General features: G+C 39.6%; 1 protein-coding gene across 1 annotated transcript; it reads left to right on the forward strand.

Moving 5' to 3' along the window:
- The first annotated feature begins 14 nt into the window (after positions 1-14).
- On the forward strand, positions 15-15,152 carry LOC124139388 (U4/U6.U5 small nuclear ribonucleoprotein 27 kDa protein-like). Its single transcript, XM_048402585.1, has 8 exons — positions 15-105; positions 1,251-1,289; positions 4,612-4,681; positions 6,604-6,645; positions 7,688-7,761; positions 11,590-11,660; positions 12,585-12,646; positions 12,867-15,152. The coding sequence occupies exons 1-8, from the start codon at positions 69-71 to the stop codon at positions 12,919-12,921; spliced, it is 450 nt and encodes a 149-aa protein (XP_048258542.1). The 5' UTR covers positions 15-68; the 3' UTR covers positions 12,922-15,152.
- Positions 15,153-16,107: the final 955 nt, after the last annotated feature.

A 16,107-nucleotide genomic window follows, 5' to 3' on the forward strand; every position in this document is an offset into this window, starting at 1 on the left:
TTTTTAAACACCTGGCATTTCCCTCCGCAAGAGGGCGCAGTGTTCGCTGCAACATAGAAGAAAGCAAAATGCCCAAAGAGCGATCTCGTTCGCCTGCCAGAAGAGGTGAATAATTGTCTTTTCTCCCCTTTTTGTCGTTTTCTGTACGAAAATTATGTGTGAGAGGTTATCTGTCAACACAACAGCGTGTATATGTATCAATATAAGTCGTTTCTTTGTACCATGACGTTCATTAAACGTTTGTATTTTGATCTGTCCGGTTTTCGTTTGGGACAGACAACAGGCAGTGTTTTCATTTCACGTTGTTGCATTTTCAGATACTTTGAGATCGAAATTTTACGAATTATAATTTAGAAACATTAATATTGCACCTTTTAAAAAAGTTTCGAGGTGTACATGTGACATCATGGATCAATATAATAATACCAAAGTAAAACAATTTGCAGAACAAATCTTGTAGTTGTAGTTTCATTCCTGGGAACCGTAAATCAGTATGGTCATGGAATAAATCCTAAAAACGAAATACGGCATCGTCAGCGAGTTTGTTATTATTATTAGTTACATGGTCCTGTTCTTCAGAGGTGCCATCTTGGTCAAAGTGGCTTCACTAAAGATAACCCCATTACCTTTCTAGAGCTGGGACCATATCTAAGGTCACAAGAGTGTAGTCAAGATACATATATCCTTATACAGAAAGATTCATACATTGGTTGTCTGGTCGTCGGGGTTCCCAGAAGTCTCTGATTAAACTGTGTTTCACAAATACTAGACATAGTTTCTCGACCAATGTCTTTGGCAACCCATGCTTACTCAAGTTACTGTAAAAGGGGATGATGCTTGTCGCAAGAGGCGACTAATGGGATTCGTGTGGGCAGGCTGATTTGGTTGATGCATATCTTTGTATCACAATTATTGATGCTCATGATGTCAATCACTGGATTGTCTGGTCCAGACTCGATTATTTACAGACTGACATCATATAGCTGGAATATTGGCTGAGTGCGGCGTAATCAACAAACATAGTTTCTTGAAACTTACTACCTTCAGCAACCATACTATGTATTCTATGTGAACTGTTCACCATTGGTCCCTAAAGTTTAAACTGTAAACTAGAAACACTTGTTAACTTGAAGTACTTTCGGTGCTAGTAAAAATTATTATTCCTATTTTGCTTGACCAATTCATCAGGTTCATTGTTAGGATATAGAACTTTTCTTTCGAAGGTTTAATCCCACTTTTCTTTTTTTCAGATCGTGAGAGACGACGATCACGTTCAAGGGAGAGGAGACGTAAGGTTTTATTATGATATCTCCTTTTGTTATTTGGGTTTGTGGTTGTACGGGTAGACCTAACATGATGTATCTGGGTACTGTACCAACCTTTCTATGCTACTGGGGGGCACGGGTGGCCCAGTCGTCTAAGGCGCTGTGATTCGCTGTGCAGAGTTGCGTCCCTTGGGCACGCCAGAAACCTATGATTGTGGGTTCGAATCCCGGTTCGCCCCGATTATGTTTCTAGGTTTGTCAGCACCATGCCCTTGCTCGTGGGTTTCACCGAAGTGGTAAATGTCTGAGACCTGCATCACTTCGGGCTTTCCTCCCACATTAAGCTGACACGCCGCGATATAACTGGAATACTGTTAAAAGCGGCGTTAAACCCAACTCACTCACTCACTCACTCAAAGGTAGAAACTAACAGTTTTGGTTTACTTGTCCTTATAATGATAACATTTAGCAAACCCTTTAAATATGGCATATTTCTACTAGTCCTAATGATACCTTAACTGTTTGGTAGTTTGGCAAGGACTACAGAACTAGTAACACTGTAGAACACTGTTGGTTTGTCAGCACCATGCCCATGTTTCTCGGTTTCATGAAAGTGGCAAATGTCTGAGACCTGCATCACTTCAGGCTTTCCTTCCACATTAAGCTGACACGCCATGATATAACTGGAGTACTGTAAAGTATTCAAAGCGGCGTTAAACCCAACTTACTTCCATGCTACTTTGGAACACTTGACACTGCTTTAGGTATGGATCACACTGCCACAAAGTCTGCATTGACTTAAACTCAAGAGTGAAGCCCATTTCTGACATGATATGTCTAGAATATTGCTAAAAGTAGCATAAAACAATATTCACTCACTCTAAACTGCTATATCTATTCCCTGTCGCAAAGTTTTACAAAAACATAAATGCTGTATCACTCTGCCTGTTGTTGTGTACCTATGTTTACAGCTTAACAATGTCATAACATACTGGTCTAAAAGTGCATGAGTAAATTAGTGTTAATATTTTAAAGGGGTGGTCGGGTAGCCTAGTGGTTAAAGTGTTTGCTCGTCACGCCGAAGACCTGGGTTCGATTCCCTACATGGGTACAATGTGTGAGCCGTGATGTTGCTAAAAGCGGCGTAAAACCATACTCTCTCGCTCACTAATATTTTAAATATTAGTGTGAAGCTGAAAATCTAGTAAATCTCTTCCGTTCCACTGAGCTTAGCTTATTAAATACCATATATTGAAACATGACAAGTTCAGCTATTAGACTTAAAAAAAATTTGTCACTCACTGTTTTAGGTCTATCATCATAATAAGTGCCTGTCAGCTTAATTACAGTAAGGCCAAAATTTTGAAACGGTTATAGATGTTTACAAATTTGGTGAAACCAGCAGTTGTCAGACCAAGAGGATCAACTTCGTGACAAATAACACACATAGCCATTGGAATAGACAGGGGGCACGGGTGGCCCAGTCGTCTAAGGCGCCGCGATTCGCTGTGCAGAGTTGCGTCCCTTGGGCTCGCCAGAAACCTATGATTGTGGGTTCGAATCCCGGTTCGCCCCAATTATGTTTCTAGGTTTGTCAGCACCATACCCGTGCTCGTGGGTTTCACCGAAGTGGTAAACGTCTGAAACCTGCATCACTTCGGGCTTTCCTCTCGCACTAAGCTGACACGCCGCGATATGACTGGAATAATGTTAAAAGCGGCGTTAAACCCAACTCACTCACTCACTCACTCATTGGAATAGGCATGATAGGGATGCAACTCTGCACAACAACTTGAGGCCTTAGATAATGTAGCATACATGATGTTGATAACTGGGCCTCTCCCTCAACTGCCCACAACATTTGCCCCATCTAATACTGACACTAGCTACTGCTGGACTCGTGAAGATCTGGGGTAGAATAGGTCCACAGCAACCCATGCTTGCCGTAAAAGGTGACTATGCTTGTCATAACGGGATCTGGTGGACAGGCTCACAGACTTGGTTGATGCATGTTATCATATCCCAATTGGATCGAAGGTTGTGATGTCAATGACAGGATTGTCTTGTCCAGACTCAATTCTTTACAGACTGCCATCATATTGCTGGAATATTGCTGAGTGTGGCGTTTAACAACAGACAAACAAACAAATAGCTACTGCTATCTTGACCTAAACACTATAGTTTATCTGTCAAGGCTGGTTGGTATTCCAATTATGGGTGTTCTTTTCCTTGTTTTGAATAGGGCATTTTCTCAAGTATCTATGTCAAACTTTATAATTTGGGTGAATGTTTCAAGATTTATAATGAAGTCTATCCTTGTTTAATGTAGTCTTATGGCCCAGTTTCACAAAGCAGGCATAGCTTAAGTGTATGTGAAACTGTGGGAGTAAATACTTTGGTAGCAGTGATTGTGAAACAAAGCTCTGATCACTTATTAGGAGATAAACATACTGTGTTTTCAATGTAGAACTAGTACTAGATTTAACCGTGCTAAATTGAATTTGGAACCGAACGCACAGTGTGAGTTTTCAAATGTAAAATTTAGCGCGGTAAAATCTACAGGTAACCTAACTCTACATTGAAAACACAGTATATTTATCTCCATTCTACCATGATTAACTAAAAAGCGAACTCCTTGGTCTTAGCAAATGTACTGAGTGAAGCGGCATGGGTTGAGTCCAGTGTTTAGAGTGGGTTGTTGATGTGAATTACGGAATCACCGAACAAAAAATGGCGCTGTATATACTCAAGCAGCTTGTTTACACCGTAATACTTTACTCGAACATATGACAGGCATTGAAAGCATATAATAATATAAGCACGGCAACTTGGTAAGCTAACATGTGGTGGGCATCCCTAAAGAAAACAAAGCAAGCTTTAAAGGCTTTCGCTCTACATCGCACGTCACCATTATGACGTCATATCGCTCATTGTGACGCAAAAGATATGACATCTCAGTCGTATATAGAAAAGCGCCAAAATTCCAAGCTTTCTGCTGTCTCCAAAACGTAAATGCATTCCCTTTGTAGATTTCTATAGTGTTTTCTGCATGAAATGTATTGCCACACATCCTTTGAATATTGTAGTAACCGTATCTGTGCATTTTGTAACCTGTAATTGTAGATATAATTATTTAAATATGCCTACCAACAATGACTGAAAATAGTTCTATTCTATGAATATTAGCTTCCGCAGTGATGTGGTCGTCAAACCAGCTGTTTCAATCAGAGGGGGTTTATTGTGATTTAAAAGCCTCTGATTGACCAATCAGAATCGAGTAAATTCCAGATTCATGGTAGAATATTGAATAACACGACTAATAATAAGTCTTGTATGAATCCCACAGACCACAGGAGGAGGAGCAGGTCACCGAGGGGCAGGCGTTCCCGGTCTCACTCTCCACGAAGGAGATCAAGGTAAGTGCTGGCTTCAGTTATGTTATTTGTTTGTTGTTTAACTCCACGCTCTGCAATATTCCTGCTATATATACCAATATGGTCGTGGTCTGTAAATAATCAAGTTTGGACCAGACAATCCAGTTTTTGACATCATTAGCACCGATCTACGCATATAGGATACAATGACAATCATCAACCAAGTCAGCGAGCCTAACCACCCGATCTTGTTACTGTCTCCACCTGTAAATCCAGAGCTACAGATAAGCTGCGTATTTCCTAAAATACTCCCCAAAAATATTCAAAACTCAATTACTGTCAATATCATCTTGCTTACAAAAACGCGTGCATTAAAGGAAAAAAGGCACGCGTAAATACCCAATGAAGCTTTTTAGCATGCGTACAACGGAGCTAATTTCCGAAACACAATTCTGAGTTAATTTACTTTCTGAGTCAAGTCTCTCTCTCTCTCTCTCTCTCTCTCTCTCTCTCTCTATATATATATATATAACTATAACTATAACTATATAACCGTTATATTCATCTAAAACATTATTTCATTTTTATTTAATCTTAAAATGTTCACTAATTTTTGGAAAAACCCGATAGAGTGATGAATGGATGAGTGAAATAGTTAGAAGATAAATACTATGGGTGTGTCTATTTCCGGGATTTTATCGAGTATTTGCATCTTGGAAATTTATCTCGAGACCTGAAAGCGTTAGCTTGAGGGGTCGAATGAAAATTTCCAATATAATGTATTTTGAGGAACACAACGTTTCTGAGCACGCTGAGGATAATTTACTCCTTCATCAAAAACGTTCCTTTCCTTAAAATAAAGAAGTTGATATACGGTACATAAATTCTCTTCCTGATTTTCAAGTTATTGTTTGCATTGTTTCAAGTGAATCAAGACGTGATTTTTCTCTTAGTCTTTTTAGATTTTTCAATATTTATAATGTCTGAATGCAGGCATGTAATTTTGAAGATGAGCAGGCAACACTTATGGGTCACCTGCCCAAATGTCTTGTTGGGTTTTATAATTAATTCCAACACTGTACTTAGCGAGTAGTTTTACATTTTGCATTGGAAGCTGGTAAATTGTAGTTTTTGTATCTTGGGTGTGATATGTTTACTAGATATACATGTATGTAGTGTGGTGTGAAGCAATGACTTTCATGTACCAGAAAATATACTGTTGGTTGTTTGGTTTGTTGTTTAACGCCGCACTCAGCAATATTCCAGCTATATGACGGCGGTCTGTAAATAATCGTCGCCGCAAATAGCTGCAAAATTGCTGATGCGGCGTTAAGCAATATTCACTCACTCACTGTAAATAATCGAGTCTGGACCAGACACTCCAGTGATTGACATCATGAACATCGATCCACGCAATTGGAATCGATGACATGCATCAACCAAGTCAGCGAGCCTGACACCCGATACCGTTAGTCGCCTCTTACGACAAGCATAGTCGCCTTTTACAGCAAGCATGGGTTGCTGAAGACCTATTCTACCCGGATCTTCACGGGTCAGAAAATATACTGATGGAATTGAATAAGGCAACACTTAGTTTGAGACACAGTAAAATGATATGCTATCATGGGTTCCCAGCCTTGTCTACCAAATACACGTTGGAAACAATGCACACAAACACATCTCAACATTGATCATGTTGATTCTGACATGTGTTGAATTTGTATGCATGGTACTTCAAAGGTACTGACAGTAAATCTTATTTCCCTATGTTTTTCATTGCTCCCTTATGTTTCCATCAGTATATTAGTGCAGAAATATTTGTCAATACTCATATAGTGCAACTAGTTTCTTGCAAGTGAACAGACTCCCAGTTCCTTCTGAGTAGTAGATCCCCCAAGCCTAAATGACAGCTAGATATTATCTACTTGCCACTCTGAATCTAATGATAAATAATGTGTTGTCAGGTCAGCATCACCGGGCAGAGAGCGGAGTAACTCCGAGGACAGGTGAGTTAAAGAACACAGTCATGTCATGTTAAAGTTGTGTGTAGACAGGTGCAACCGTAACAGTGTTGGTCCAGGAACAGGTGTTTTAATGAACACAGTCATGTCATGTTAAAGTTGTGTGTAGACAGGTGCAACTGTAACAGTGTTCGTCCAGGGACAGGTGAGTTAGTGAACACAGTCATGTCATGTTAAAGTTGTGTGTACACAGGTGCAACTGTAACAGTGTTCGTCCAGGGACAGGTGAGTTAGTGAACACAGTCATGTCATGTTAAAGTTGTGTGTACACAGGTGCAACCATAACAGTGTTGGTCCAGGGACAGGTAAGTTAATGAACACAGTCATGTTGTGTTAAAGTTGTGTGTACACAGGTGCAACCGTAACAATGTTGGTCCAGGGACAGGTGAGTTAATGAACACAGTCATGTTAAAGTTGTTTACACAGGTGCAACCGTAACAGTGTTGGTCCAGGGACAGGTAAGTTAATGAACACAGTCATGTTAAATTTGTTTACACAGGTGCAACCGTAACAGTGTTGGTCCAGGGACAGGTAAGTTAATGAACACAGTCATGTTGTGTTAAAGTTGTGTGTACACAGGTGCAACCGTAACAGTGTTGGTCCAGGGACAGGTAAGTTAATGAACACAGTCATGTTGTGTTAAAGTTGTGTGTACACAGGTGCAACCGTAACAATGTTGGTCCAGGGACAGGTAAGTTAATGAACACAGTCATGTTAAAGTTGTGTACACAGGTGCAACCATAACAGTGTTGGTCCAGGGACAGGTGAGTTAATGAACACAGTCATGTCATGTTAAAGTTGTGTGTACACAGGTGCAACCGTAATTGTGATCTTGTTTTTCTCTTTTTGGCATTTTCTAGAATCACATTAATACTACATTATCAAAGATATTCAGATTTTGCCTCTTCTGTCTGGAGCTGCCCTGTTTGTCACTGATTTTGCTCCACCTAAATATTTCCATAGTGAATACTATGATAATGTGACGAATATTGATGCAAACACATACATATTATTTCTTGTGTTTTAGGGAAACAAGCAAGTCTTCAGAAAAGCCTGTTCAGCTGAACTCATCACATGTTGCTAATAAGCCCAAGTTAGACAGTGAGTACTGCACCAGACAGTGAAGTCGATACATTGGCGATTTCTTGGTAGTTTGTTGTTGGATACCAGACTAGAATTGGCCCCAACTTACGCTTGTCGTGAGGTTGAGTTTGTGTCATCGTACCCCAACGCTGTAGGAGATTCCTCATTATATTAATCACTGGTTTGTCTGGTCAAGACATGTTTGTTGCTGACATATATTAAGGCTGACACTCAGATAAGTTAACGTCTGTTTTTGACAGCACATTGTCTATGATATCTTCTGAGGCAAAGTCTAGCATTCACACTGGACATTTTAAGCCTGATTTTCAATGCAAAGATATGGGAGGACTAGAGTGGACACAGAGGATACGATAGTCCAATCACAGAACGTTTTACAAAATCAACGCACGTGTTCTGAAAACATTTTCTAAAAACGTGTTCCGAAACTGGATTTAATCTAAAAATTATTCGAAGACAAATGTTTTCTAAGTGGTTCAAAATTTTCTACCAACTTGCCCAAGTACTTTTATATATTTCAGTGCAAACTTCATTCTTTGTCAAGTCGAAACAATCAGAAGCAGTTTTATTTTTAGTTAACCCTGCTGAGCATATCATGTTACTGTGATGTGCAGTGTTACTAGATACTTTGTAGTATGTACGCCTCTGTTATTGTAAGAGCGAACTTCGGCAGTAATAAATACCTTGACTGTGATTGATTTTCTGTCACTAGTATTGGGGATGGAATCTTGAATGTTTTCGTTAACTGATCGACCAGGTCGTCTGCTGTGGTAGTCATCTTTGTGAAACCATTTGAAATATGAACAGCTATTGGAATGGATATCATGTTTTGATCACAAGGGACACAACTCATGTTCTGCATTGTGTGGCTCCATGATCAAACCATGAAAAGTAGGCTTGAAATGACGGATGGAAACAAGGCTTCGATGTTGACTAAAGTATTGTCGGAAATGCTAGAAAACTGCTTTTTGCCTGTTAAAAAGGGATAGAATTTTTCACAGACTGGTGTTATTGAAATATAGAATAACTACCGATCGCCCTACCTGTGGTTTGAAGTATTTCAGTCACAAGGAGTCCTATCGACAAGTTTACTGGAGACAAATTCGAACGAAAACAGGAAGTTCACATTTATTCTAAGTCCAATGATGGCAGTCTGGAACGGACTATAGAAATATGCGCACGTGACTCCGTTACAATGATGATAATGTAGTCTTCATAAAACATCTACTCCACACACAAAAATCATTTTGAGAAAATTCTAGATGTGCATCTTCTAAAATGACAAAATGACGTTGCGTTTTTTTTGTTAACATTGCTCCCATGATGCATGTTACATTATACTTGTATAGCCATAACCAAGGTACACGATATGGAGTCCGTACTTGGAAATGCATACTAGTTCTTTACACTTTAGAGAGATAGAGGGAAACCATTTATTAATTTAGATAGGGTGAATTACCGAACTGCCCAAGCTATGGTGTTTTCAATTCATACCATCCAGTCTACGGTATGATAAGAAAACAAAACAGGTATAGGGGTGGTCTCAAAAACAAAACTGGGGCGTAAAAGGATATTAGACAGCTTTGATACAGGGTGATTAGGCGTATAGTGTACAAGCTCTATGAGCAGAAAATAACCCTGACTTGTAGTAGAATTTGGGAGGAATTAAAGATACAATTAATGTACTGCACTATTGCTCTCAAGGAGATGGGATTTCGATACACTGCGCGGGGCAATGACTGAGCATTTTTCAGGGGAAAATATTCTATCCTGTCTATGAGGTCACATTATCTCCGAACCATGCATAACTATCACAATCAGGGCGTCCAGATAATTTACCTTGGTGAATCATTTCACTGACTACATGTGGCTATTGGCAGATGGACAAAAAGCACCCATGGTACCATCAGGTAAAGGTAATCGTGTCATTGTTTTGCACGCTGCAACCCATGATATGGGGCTTATTGATGGACGTTTTCAAGGCGAAAAAGAAAACTGGTGATTTTCATAAGAAAATTATAGGAGGTGATGTGTTCATAGACTGGTTGGAACTTCAGCTATTGCCCATTTGAAACAACGTCAGTGTGATTGTCATGGATAACGCCAATAAATATAACGTCTGGGAATCAGATACTGTCGCCCAAACCATGAGTAGTCTGAAGGCGACCATACAGGAATATATGACATTGGTCGACTTCAGACCATATGAAACGAAAGTTCAACTCATGGAGAAAATTCGGCTGAATAAGAAACCAGACATATGTGCTGGCGGCACAACACGGTTACGTTGTCTAACGTACGGCAGTCAGACATTGTGAGCTCAACCCTGTTGTGTCTATCTTGGCTAAATGTACAGGGTTCATGGCAAGACATAACAACACAAGTACAGATTCAGATACGTCATCAGGGGAGATAAATGCTACCTCAAGAAATCATCTGTAAAACACCAAACCTCTGGATTCCAAAACCGCAACCTTCCAATACTCATCCCGTTTCATAGCTCTTAACTAGTCCATCATGTTTCCAAGCAAATATAATGCAGTACATGTCCTAAATTGCTACCTCATCAACGTATGTCAATTAAGTACAATAACAGCAATATTTTTAGACCACCCCCAACTCGGTGACATTGCACCTGGGAAAATGCACGGGCCGGTGTGAGGTCATCATCTCGGGACAGGTGTTAGGTAATTACCTCAGGTTATAGGCCATTTCATACATGCATGACAACACACGAATATTTTCTAAGTTTATCATCATTTTACCTGTAAAAGTACATTTTAAGAGTAATCACAGTGTCAGTTAGGACAGGCTAGATTAGGGCAATTCGTGTTATTTTGATATATGCTCTTTTTATAGTCCTTTGACTCGTATTTATTAAATGAAGCCAGAAAAGCAGTTTTCTAGCATTTCCGACAGTACTTTAGTGGACAATCTTGCCTCGGGAAGATGTGTCTTGGATAGAACAACAATTACATGTTTAAAGGGAGATAACTTGTGCAGCCTTGTCAACATGTTCAAACTAAACTCAAGTGTGGGCAAAATGAATATATAAACAACATGTTGAATTTTTTTTATCCTCCCCGGTTTGAAAAACAGAGAGATATAGGGGTTACTTTCTCTGTCCGTCCAGTTGTCTGTTTTCTGTTTCCGGAGCAGAACTTCAAAACCATTATTAAAAATATTTCTTGTTGAAACTTTCAATATGGATCAGTCTAGTGGGAAACTGGTGCCTTTTGGTGATTTTTTATTTTTATTCTTTTGTTTTGGTTTGTGTCATGATTTGTCATGATGAAAACAAGTTGTTTTCTGTTTACGGAGCAGAAGTCTGAAACTGTTAAATATTTCTTGTTAAAACATGATATACAGATAAGTCTAATGGGGAACTGGTGCCTTTTGGTGATTTTTTTTTTTTTTTTAAATTGTTATGTTTTCATAAAGTTGGACTGTTTTCGGAGCAGAACTCCAACTGGATGAATATTCCTGGATGGAACTTTCTATACAGATCAGTCTCATGGTGAACATTTGGGATTTTGAAAAGAACTAAACAGCATTATTTTTTTTCTTCACTGAACTGAAGGTATCCAATGGCAATGAACCAAAAGTGGGGTATGAGTTGCCAAACTCCATTTCTTCATTTCACCAGACTGATGACTCATGTTCAGATAGAAATGGCCTGTGTGGAGTTGTGAAATTATTGTGAACTAGCTCAAGAATCAACAGTTCACAGAGTTAGTAATTCTTTCCTGAATATTTGATGTCAGGTTGATGCAGTGATGACTACGCTTTATCATACACATTAATAAAAATGACGACCTTGACTTTCAGAACAAACAATGTCCAAAGAGGAGTCGGACATGATGAAAGTAATGGGATTCTCTGGCTTTGAAACAACAAAAGTGAGTAATCAGTAACGGAAATCAACAGTTCTCCTTTGGATCATGATATGAATGTCATGCCAGTATTCTCACTGTAGTCGTGTCACAGTTTCCTATAGTTATACTGACCGCCTCCGGGGTCTAGTGGTAGAGCGTCCGCCCAGAGAGAGGAAGGTCCGGAGTTCGATCCCCGGCCGCATCATACCAAAAGACGTTAAAAGATGGTACTTGTTGTTGCCCTGTCTAGCGCTCGGCATTAAAGGGCTAAAACAAGGACAGGTCGGCTCGGAGTCAGTATACTGTGTCTGAGTGGGGTATTTATGTTAAACTGCGGCATGGTATCTCAGTGAGCTAGCACTTTAAATCGGCATCAGTCCGGTCTAGTACAAGCAGCCACACACACACACACACACACACACATGCATGCACGTCGCTGTATAAGTGCAATAATCTTGGCGGCGACGTTAAACCCAATTTCACCTCACCTCACTCCTATATTTATTTTGCTGTCATGTCACAGTGTTAATCAATAGTCTTTGTATTTTGACTGCTGCTTTGCTTGACAAACATATACGATGTACTGTTTTTCTCTTCTCTGGGAACACAGTTCAGGAAGTTTCCACTAAATGAGAGGAGATAAGCAGTTATTTATATACTCTTAAAATCAGGAATCAGGTTTTATGTTGGTCACTTATCTTGGCCAAAATGTATCCCAGTGGGTATTCCGCTGTGCACCCCTGTGGGGATTTCAAAATGTTGCCCTATGGGATTTTAGAAATGTACCACGTAGGGATGGATTCCTGGTGAGATTTGGTACCCAGCTACCTGTTTGCTCATCATATGAATCACTGCTTAATCTGATCCAGATTAGTTACAGGCCGTTGTCATACAGCTGGAAGTTTCTGAGTGTGGCGTTGTTATCATGACAGCCTTTTTCTGTTTTAGAACAAGAAGGTTGAAGGCAATGATATTTATGTGACTAACCTCCAGAGGAAGCGGAGATACAGGTCAGTGCTTTACTGTACACTTGTGTTTGAAATAACTCCAGGTGAGATGGAGACGTTGTACTCTCCTACAACTAATCATTGTCCAGGTACATTGCAATGAGCGTCTACAGAATCTCAGCAGAAACAATGTAACACTGTTGTTAATTGTTCAGCCATAAAATACCCAGTTGACAATAATAGTTAAAGTGGAAGTGATTATATGTTGTGATGTATATTTCAGACAGTACATGAACAGAAGAGGAGGATTCAACCGGCCACTGGACTTCATTGCCTGAATGATGGTGCTGCAGTGGTGGCATCTGTGTGACTGAGAGCATCTGTAGTACACTCCGCATCACACTGCTCGGGTGCAACCAGCATCCAGCATGTCACCATTACGAATTGGATAGAATCAAATATTTCGAACAAGATTCTGCCAATACGATGAAGTGACGCATTTAACAAGTTTTCCTGAAAATAATTCAGACTGTTTTTGACCTTGGTACAGACATTCTTGCAGATAGAAATTTGTAATTAATTAGTTATCACTTGTTTTATCACGAGATGCAAAGGTATACAGATTTAGAGGAGTTTGGGTGATAAAGTTTAGCGCAAAAAATGTTTACTTTTAATAAGTAATAACGGTTGTTTTATTCTAATTACTAAGGTGAAACACAACTATTCAAGATGTTCCAATTGCCTCTAGTTAGGGTTAGCATGCTGCATCTTGCTGTCGGATCTCTTGTCTTTGTTGCATCTTCGAAAGCATGACCTGGGTATGTGCTGAACTATGATCTACCATGTCTATTCCATGTCTGAAAGGTCTACGTAGTGCCAGAATTTCCAATCCCACGTTGTATGTCTGCGTTCCCGAATGTGATGAACACTGTAATCCACGATATGATGTTATGTAGGTACGGATGTTGTCAGTGGATGCTCCAATATTTACTCCTGTGATTATTCTCGTTTCTCCTTTTGATGTCCTTTGAGTTGATAAATGTTTTGGGTTGGGGTGGTGATCATTATGGAATATCTAAAATCTTTATTATTCAGTATGTTTGTCACAGATTTGCGTTCTAGAGAAAGTATGCAACTTCGATTCCACAACAGATCGAAGACTTGCAATAAATATGACAAGTTGCTTTTCTCCATTGCTTACTATTGGTGCTGTGGAACAGCATGGAATCCCGACTCTGCTAATTGTCAGAGGTGGATCTTTATGGGGTTAATTGTATTCTAGATTAGTATACATGCTCAAGGTTACCATGGTTACTCTTAACACACCATTGGAGCAAAGTTTCAAAACAATTTATTTTTATTTAGTCACATGATAGGACAAGTAAGATTAGTTACAAAGTTCAGCAAGATAATTACAAAAATGCAAAATATGTAAGTTGCCATAGGATTATTCTAAAGTAGTCTTGTTTTCCCTATATGGTTCATAATGTGAAAGAAATTAGTTAGTTCAACCTCTGCCTTGTCTGTATGGTACTGGATGAAAGTTGACAGTGTGTTGTGTATGACAGGGAGGTAACTGTGTTCACTTGATTGAAAACTCAGACTTGAAGGCTCAAATGGATACAGTTATTTATACGTGCTTCAATAGCTGCAAAAGTGCTGATGCAGCAGTATTCACCCCCACATGGTGACCTGCATTCCTGGTGTCCCCACAGTAGGATTGACATCAACATTTTGTCTTGAGTTGTCTCCCTTCAGCTGTCCTGAAAGTTCAGGTTTAGTTTCTGTGTTTGACGTCCATGAACTTCTTATTGATCTATCAATTAATGATTTTATTGATCTATCAATATTCAAGACAAATTATTCAATTGATATTTTGTGTATCAACAGTGTTGTGACTGACAAAATTAGGAACAGGCCTCGACCATGTCCTCTAAAATACAACCAACTTGCTGGGATATAACAAGTATATTGTTTAGAACTCATAGGCAGATCCAGAGGGTGTGTCTAGGGGGCCCAGACACCCCCTTTTTAAAAACCAAATGTAGTTTGTGGTAGACACTAAAATTGACAGAGGATTTTGATATTTTGGACTCCTCCCTTTTTATAAATGCTGGATTGTCACAAGGAACTTGACTCATAACTTTGAACATCATGAGGATGACAACGCTAAGTTGTACCAGGAAACTGACTTCTACTAATTAGTGATAAGTGAAAAACTCTGAAGGAAGTGCTTGATGTACTCCCTTGACACATGACAAGATATAGGGAGCCTCCTGCCCTCCCTCAGCAGTGTGGGTATTGATAGATTAAGGAAAATAATCAAAACAGCCAACTACAGAAAATAATATTTAAATTTTTTCTTCTTTTTTTCTCAAATATGAAGGTGCATGATATTAAAGACTGGTTGGTGTAGGATGGTCAGGTGTTCTTGGTGTAGGCAATCATGGCATTCTACATAGAAATTGTGTCATGTATGTATGTAGTGGAGATGTATGTCTACTGCAGACTGGTAATAGACACTATCATTCTTTTTCATGTGTAAATAAAGTATTTTAGTCTGGTGAAATATTGATTTGTTTTTTTATATTAGAAATCAGTGTTCAAAGTGCAGTTTGAGCTATTATGCTGTAGCATTGTTGTATGTGTGTCAGTGAGTATTGTTATGCACCTTTTAGCAATATTCCAGCGATATCTGGGTGGTCACCAGACGTGGGTTTACATATTTTACCAGACGTGGGTTTCACACATAGTACCCACGTGGGTAATCGAACCCGGATCTTGGCGTGATGAGAGAACACTTTACCCACAAGGCTACCCCACTGTTGTTGGTTGGTTGGTTGGTTTGTTTAACGCCGCACTCAGCAATATTCCAGCTATATGACGGCGGTCTGTAAATAATTGATTCTGGACCAGATAATCCAGTGATTAATATCATGAGCATTGATCTACACAATTGGGATCGATGACATGCATCAACCAAGTCAGCGAGCCTGACCACCCGATCCCGTTAGTCGGCTTTTAGGACAAGCATAGTCACCCTTTACGGCATGCATGGGTTGCTGAAGACCTATTCTACCCCGGATCTTCACGGGTCCCACTGATGTACCACAGACTCTCCATGATTACTGAAGATAACTGTATGTATGATGCTTTGAATCTCATGACTATCAATTTGGGAGATGGATCGAAACAAAACCAATTCTAACCCGGATCTTCAGGCGTTTCCTGACCAATGTGAGATGCTCAGTGTAAATGTGTGCCACCAGTTTTCATCTACTCGATTATCTTTATTTGTGCCTGTTATATGCAATACAACTCAACTCTACTCAGGTCAACAATATCACCTCAACACAGCAAGTTGCATAGGGGACCTGTGTGAAGATCCCGGGTAGAATAGGTCTTCAGCAACCCATGCTTGCCTTGAAAGGCGACTAACGGGATCGGGTGGTCAGGCTTGCTGACTTGGTTGATGCATGTCATCGTATCTCAAATTCCGTGGATCTATTCTCATGATGTCAATC

This window comes from Haliotis rufescens, unplaced genomic scaffold (genome assembly GCF_023055435.1).
Source record: "Haliotis rufescens isolate VD_foot unplaced genomic scaffold, xgHalRufe1.0.p SCAF_27, whole genome shotgun sequence".
NCBI lineage: Eukaryota > Metazoa > Mollusca > Gastropoda > Lepetellida > Haliotidae > Haliotis > Haliotis rufescens.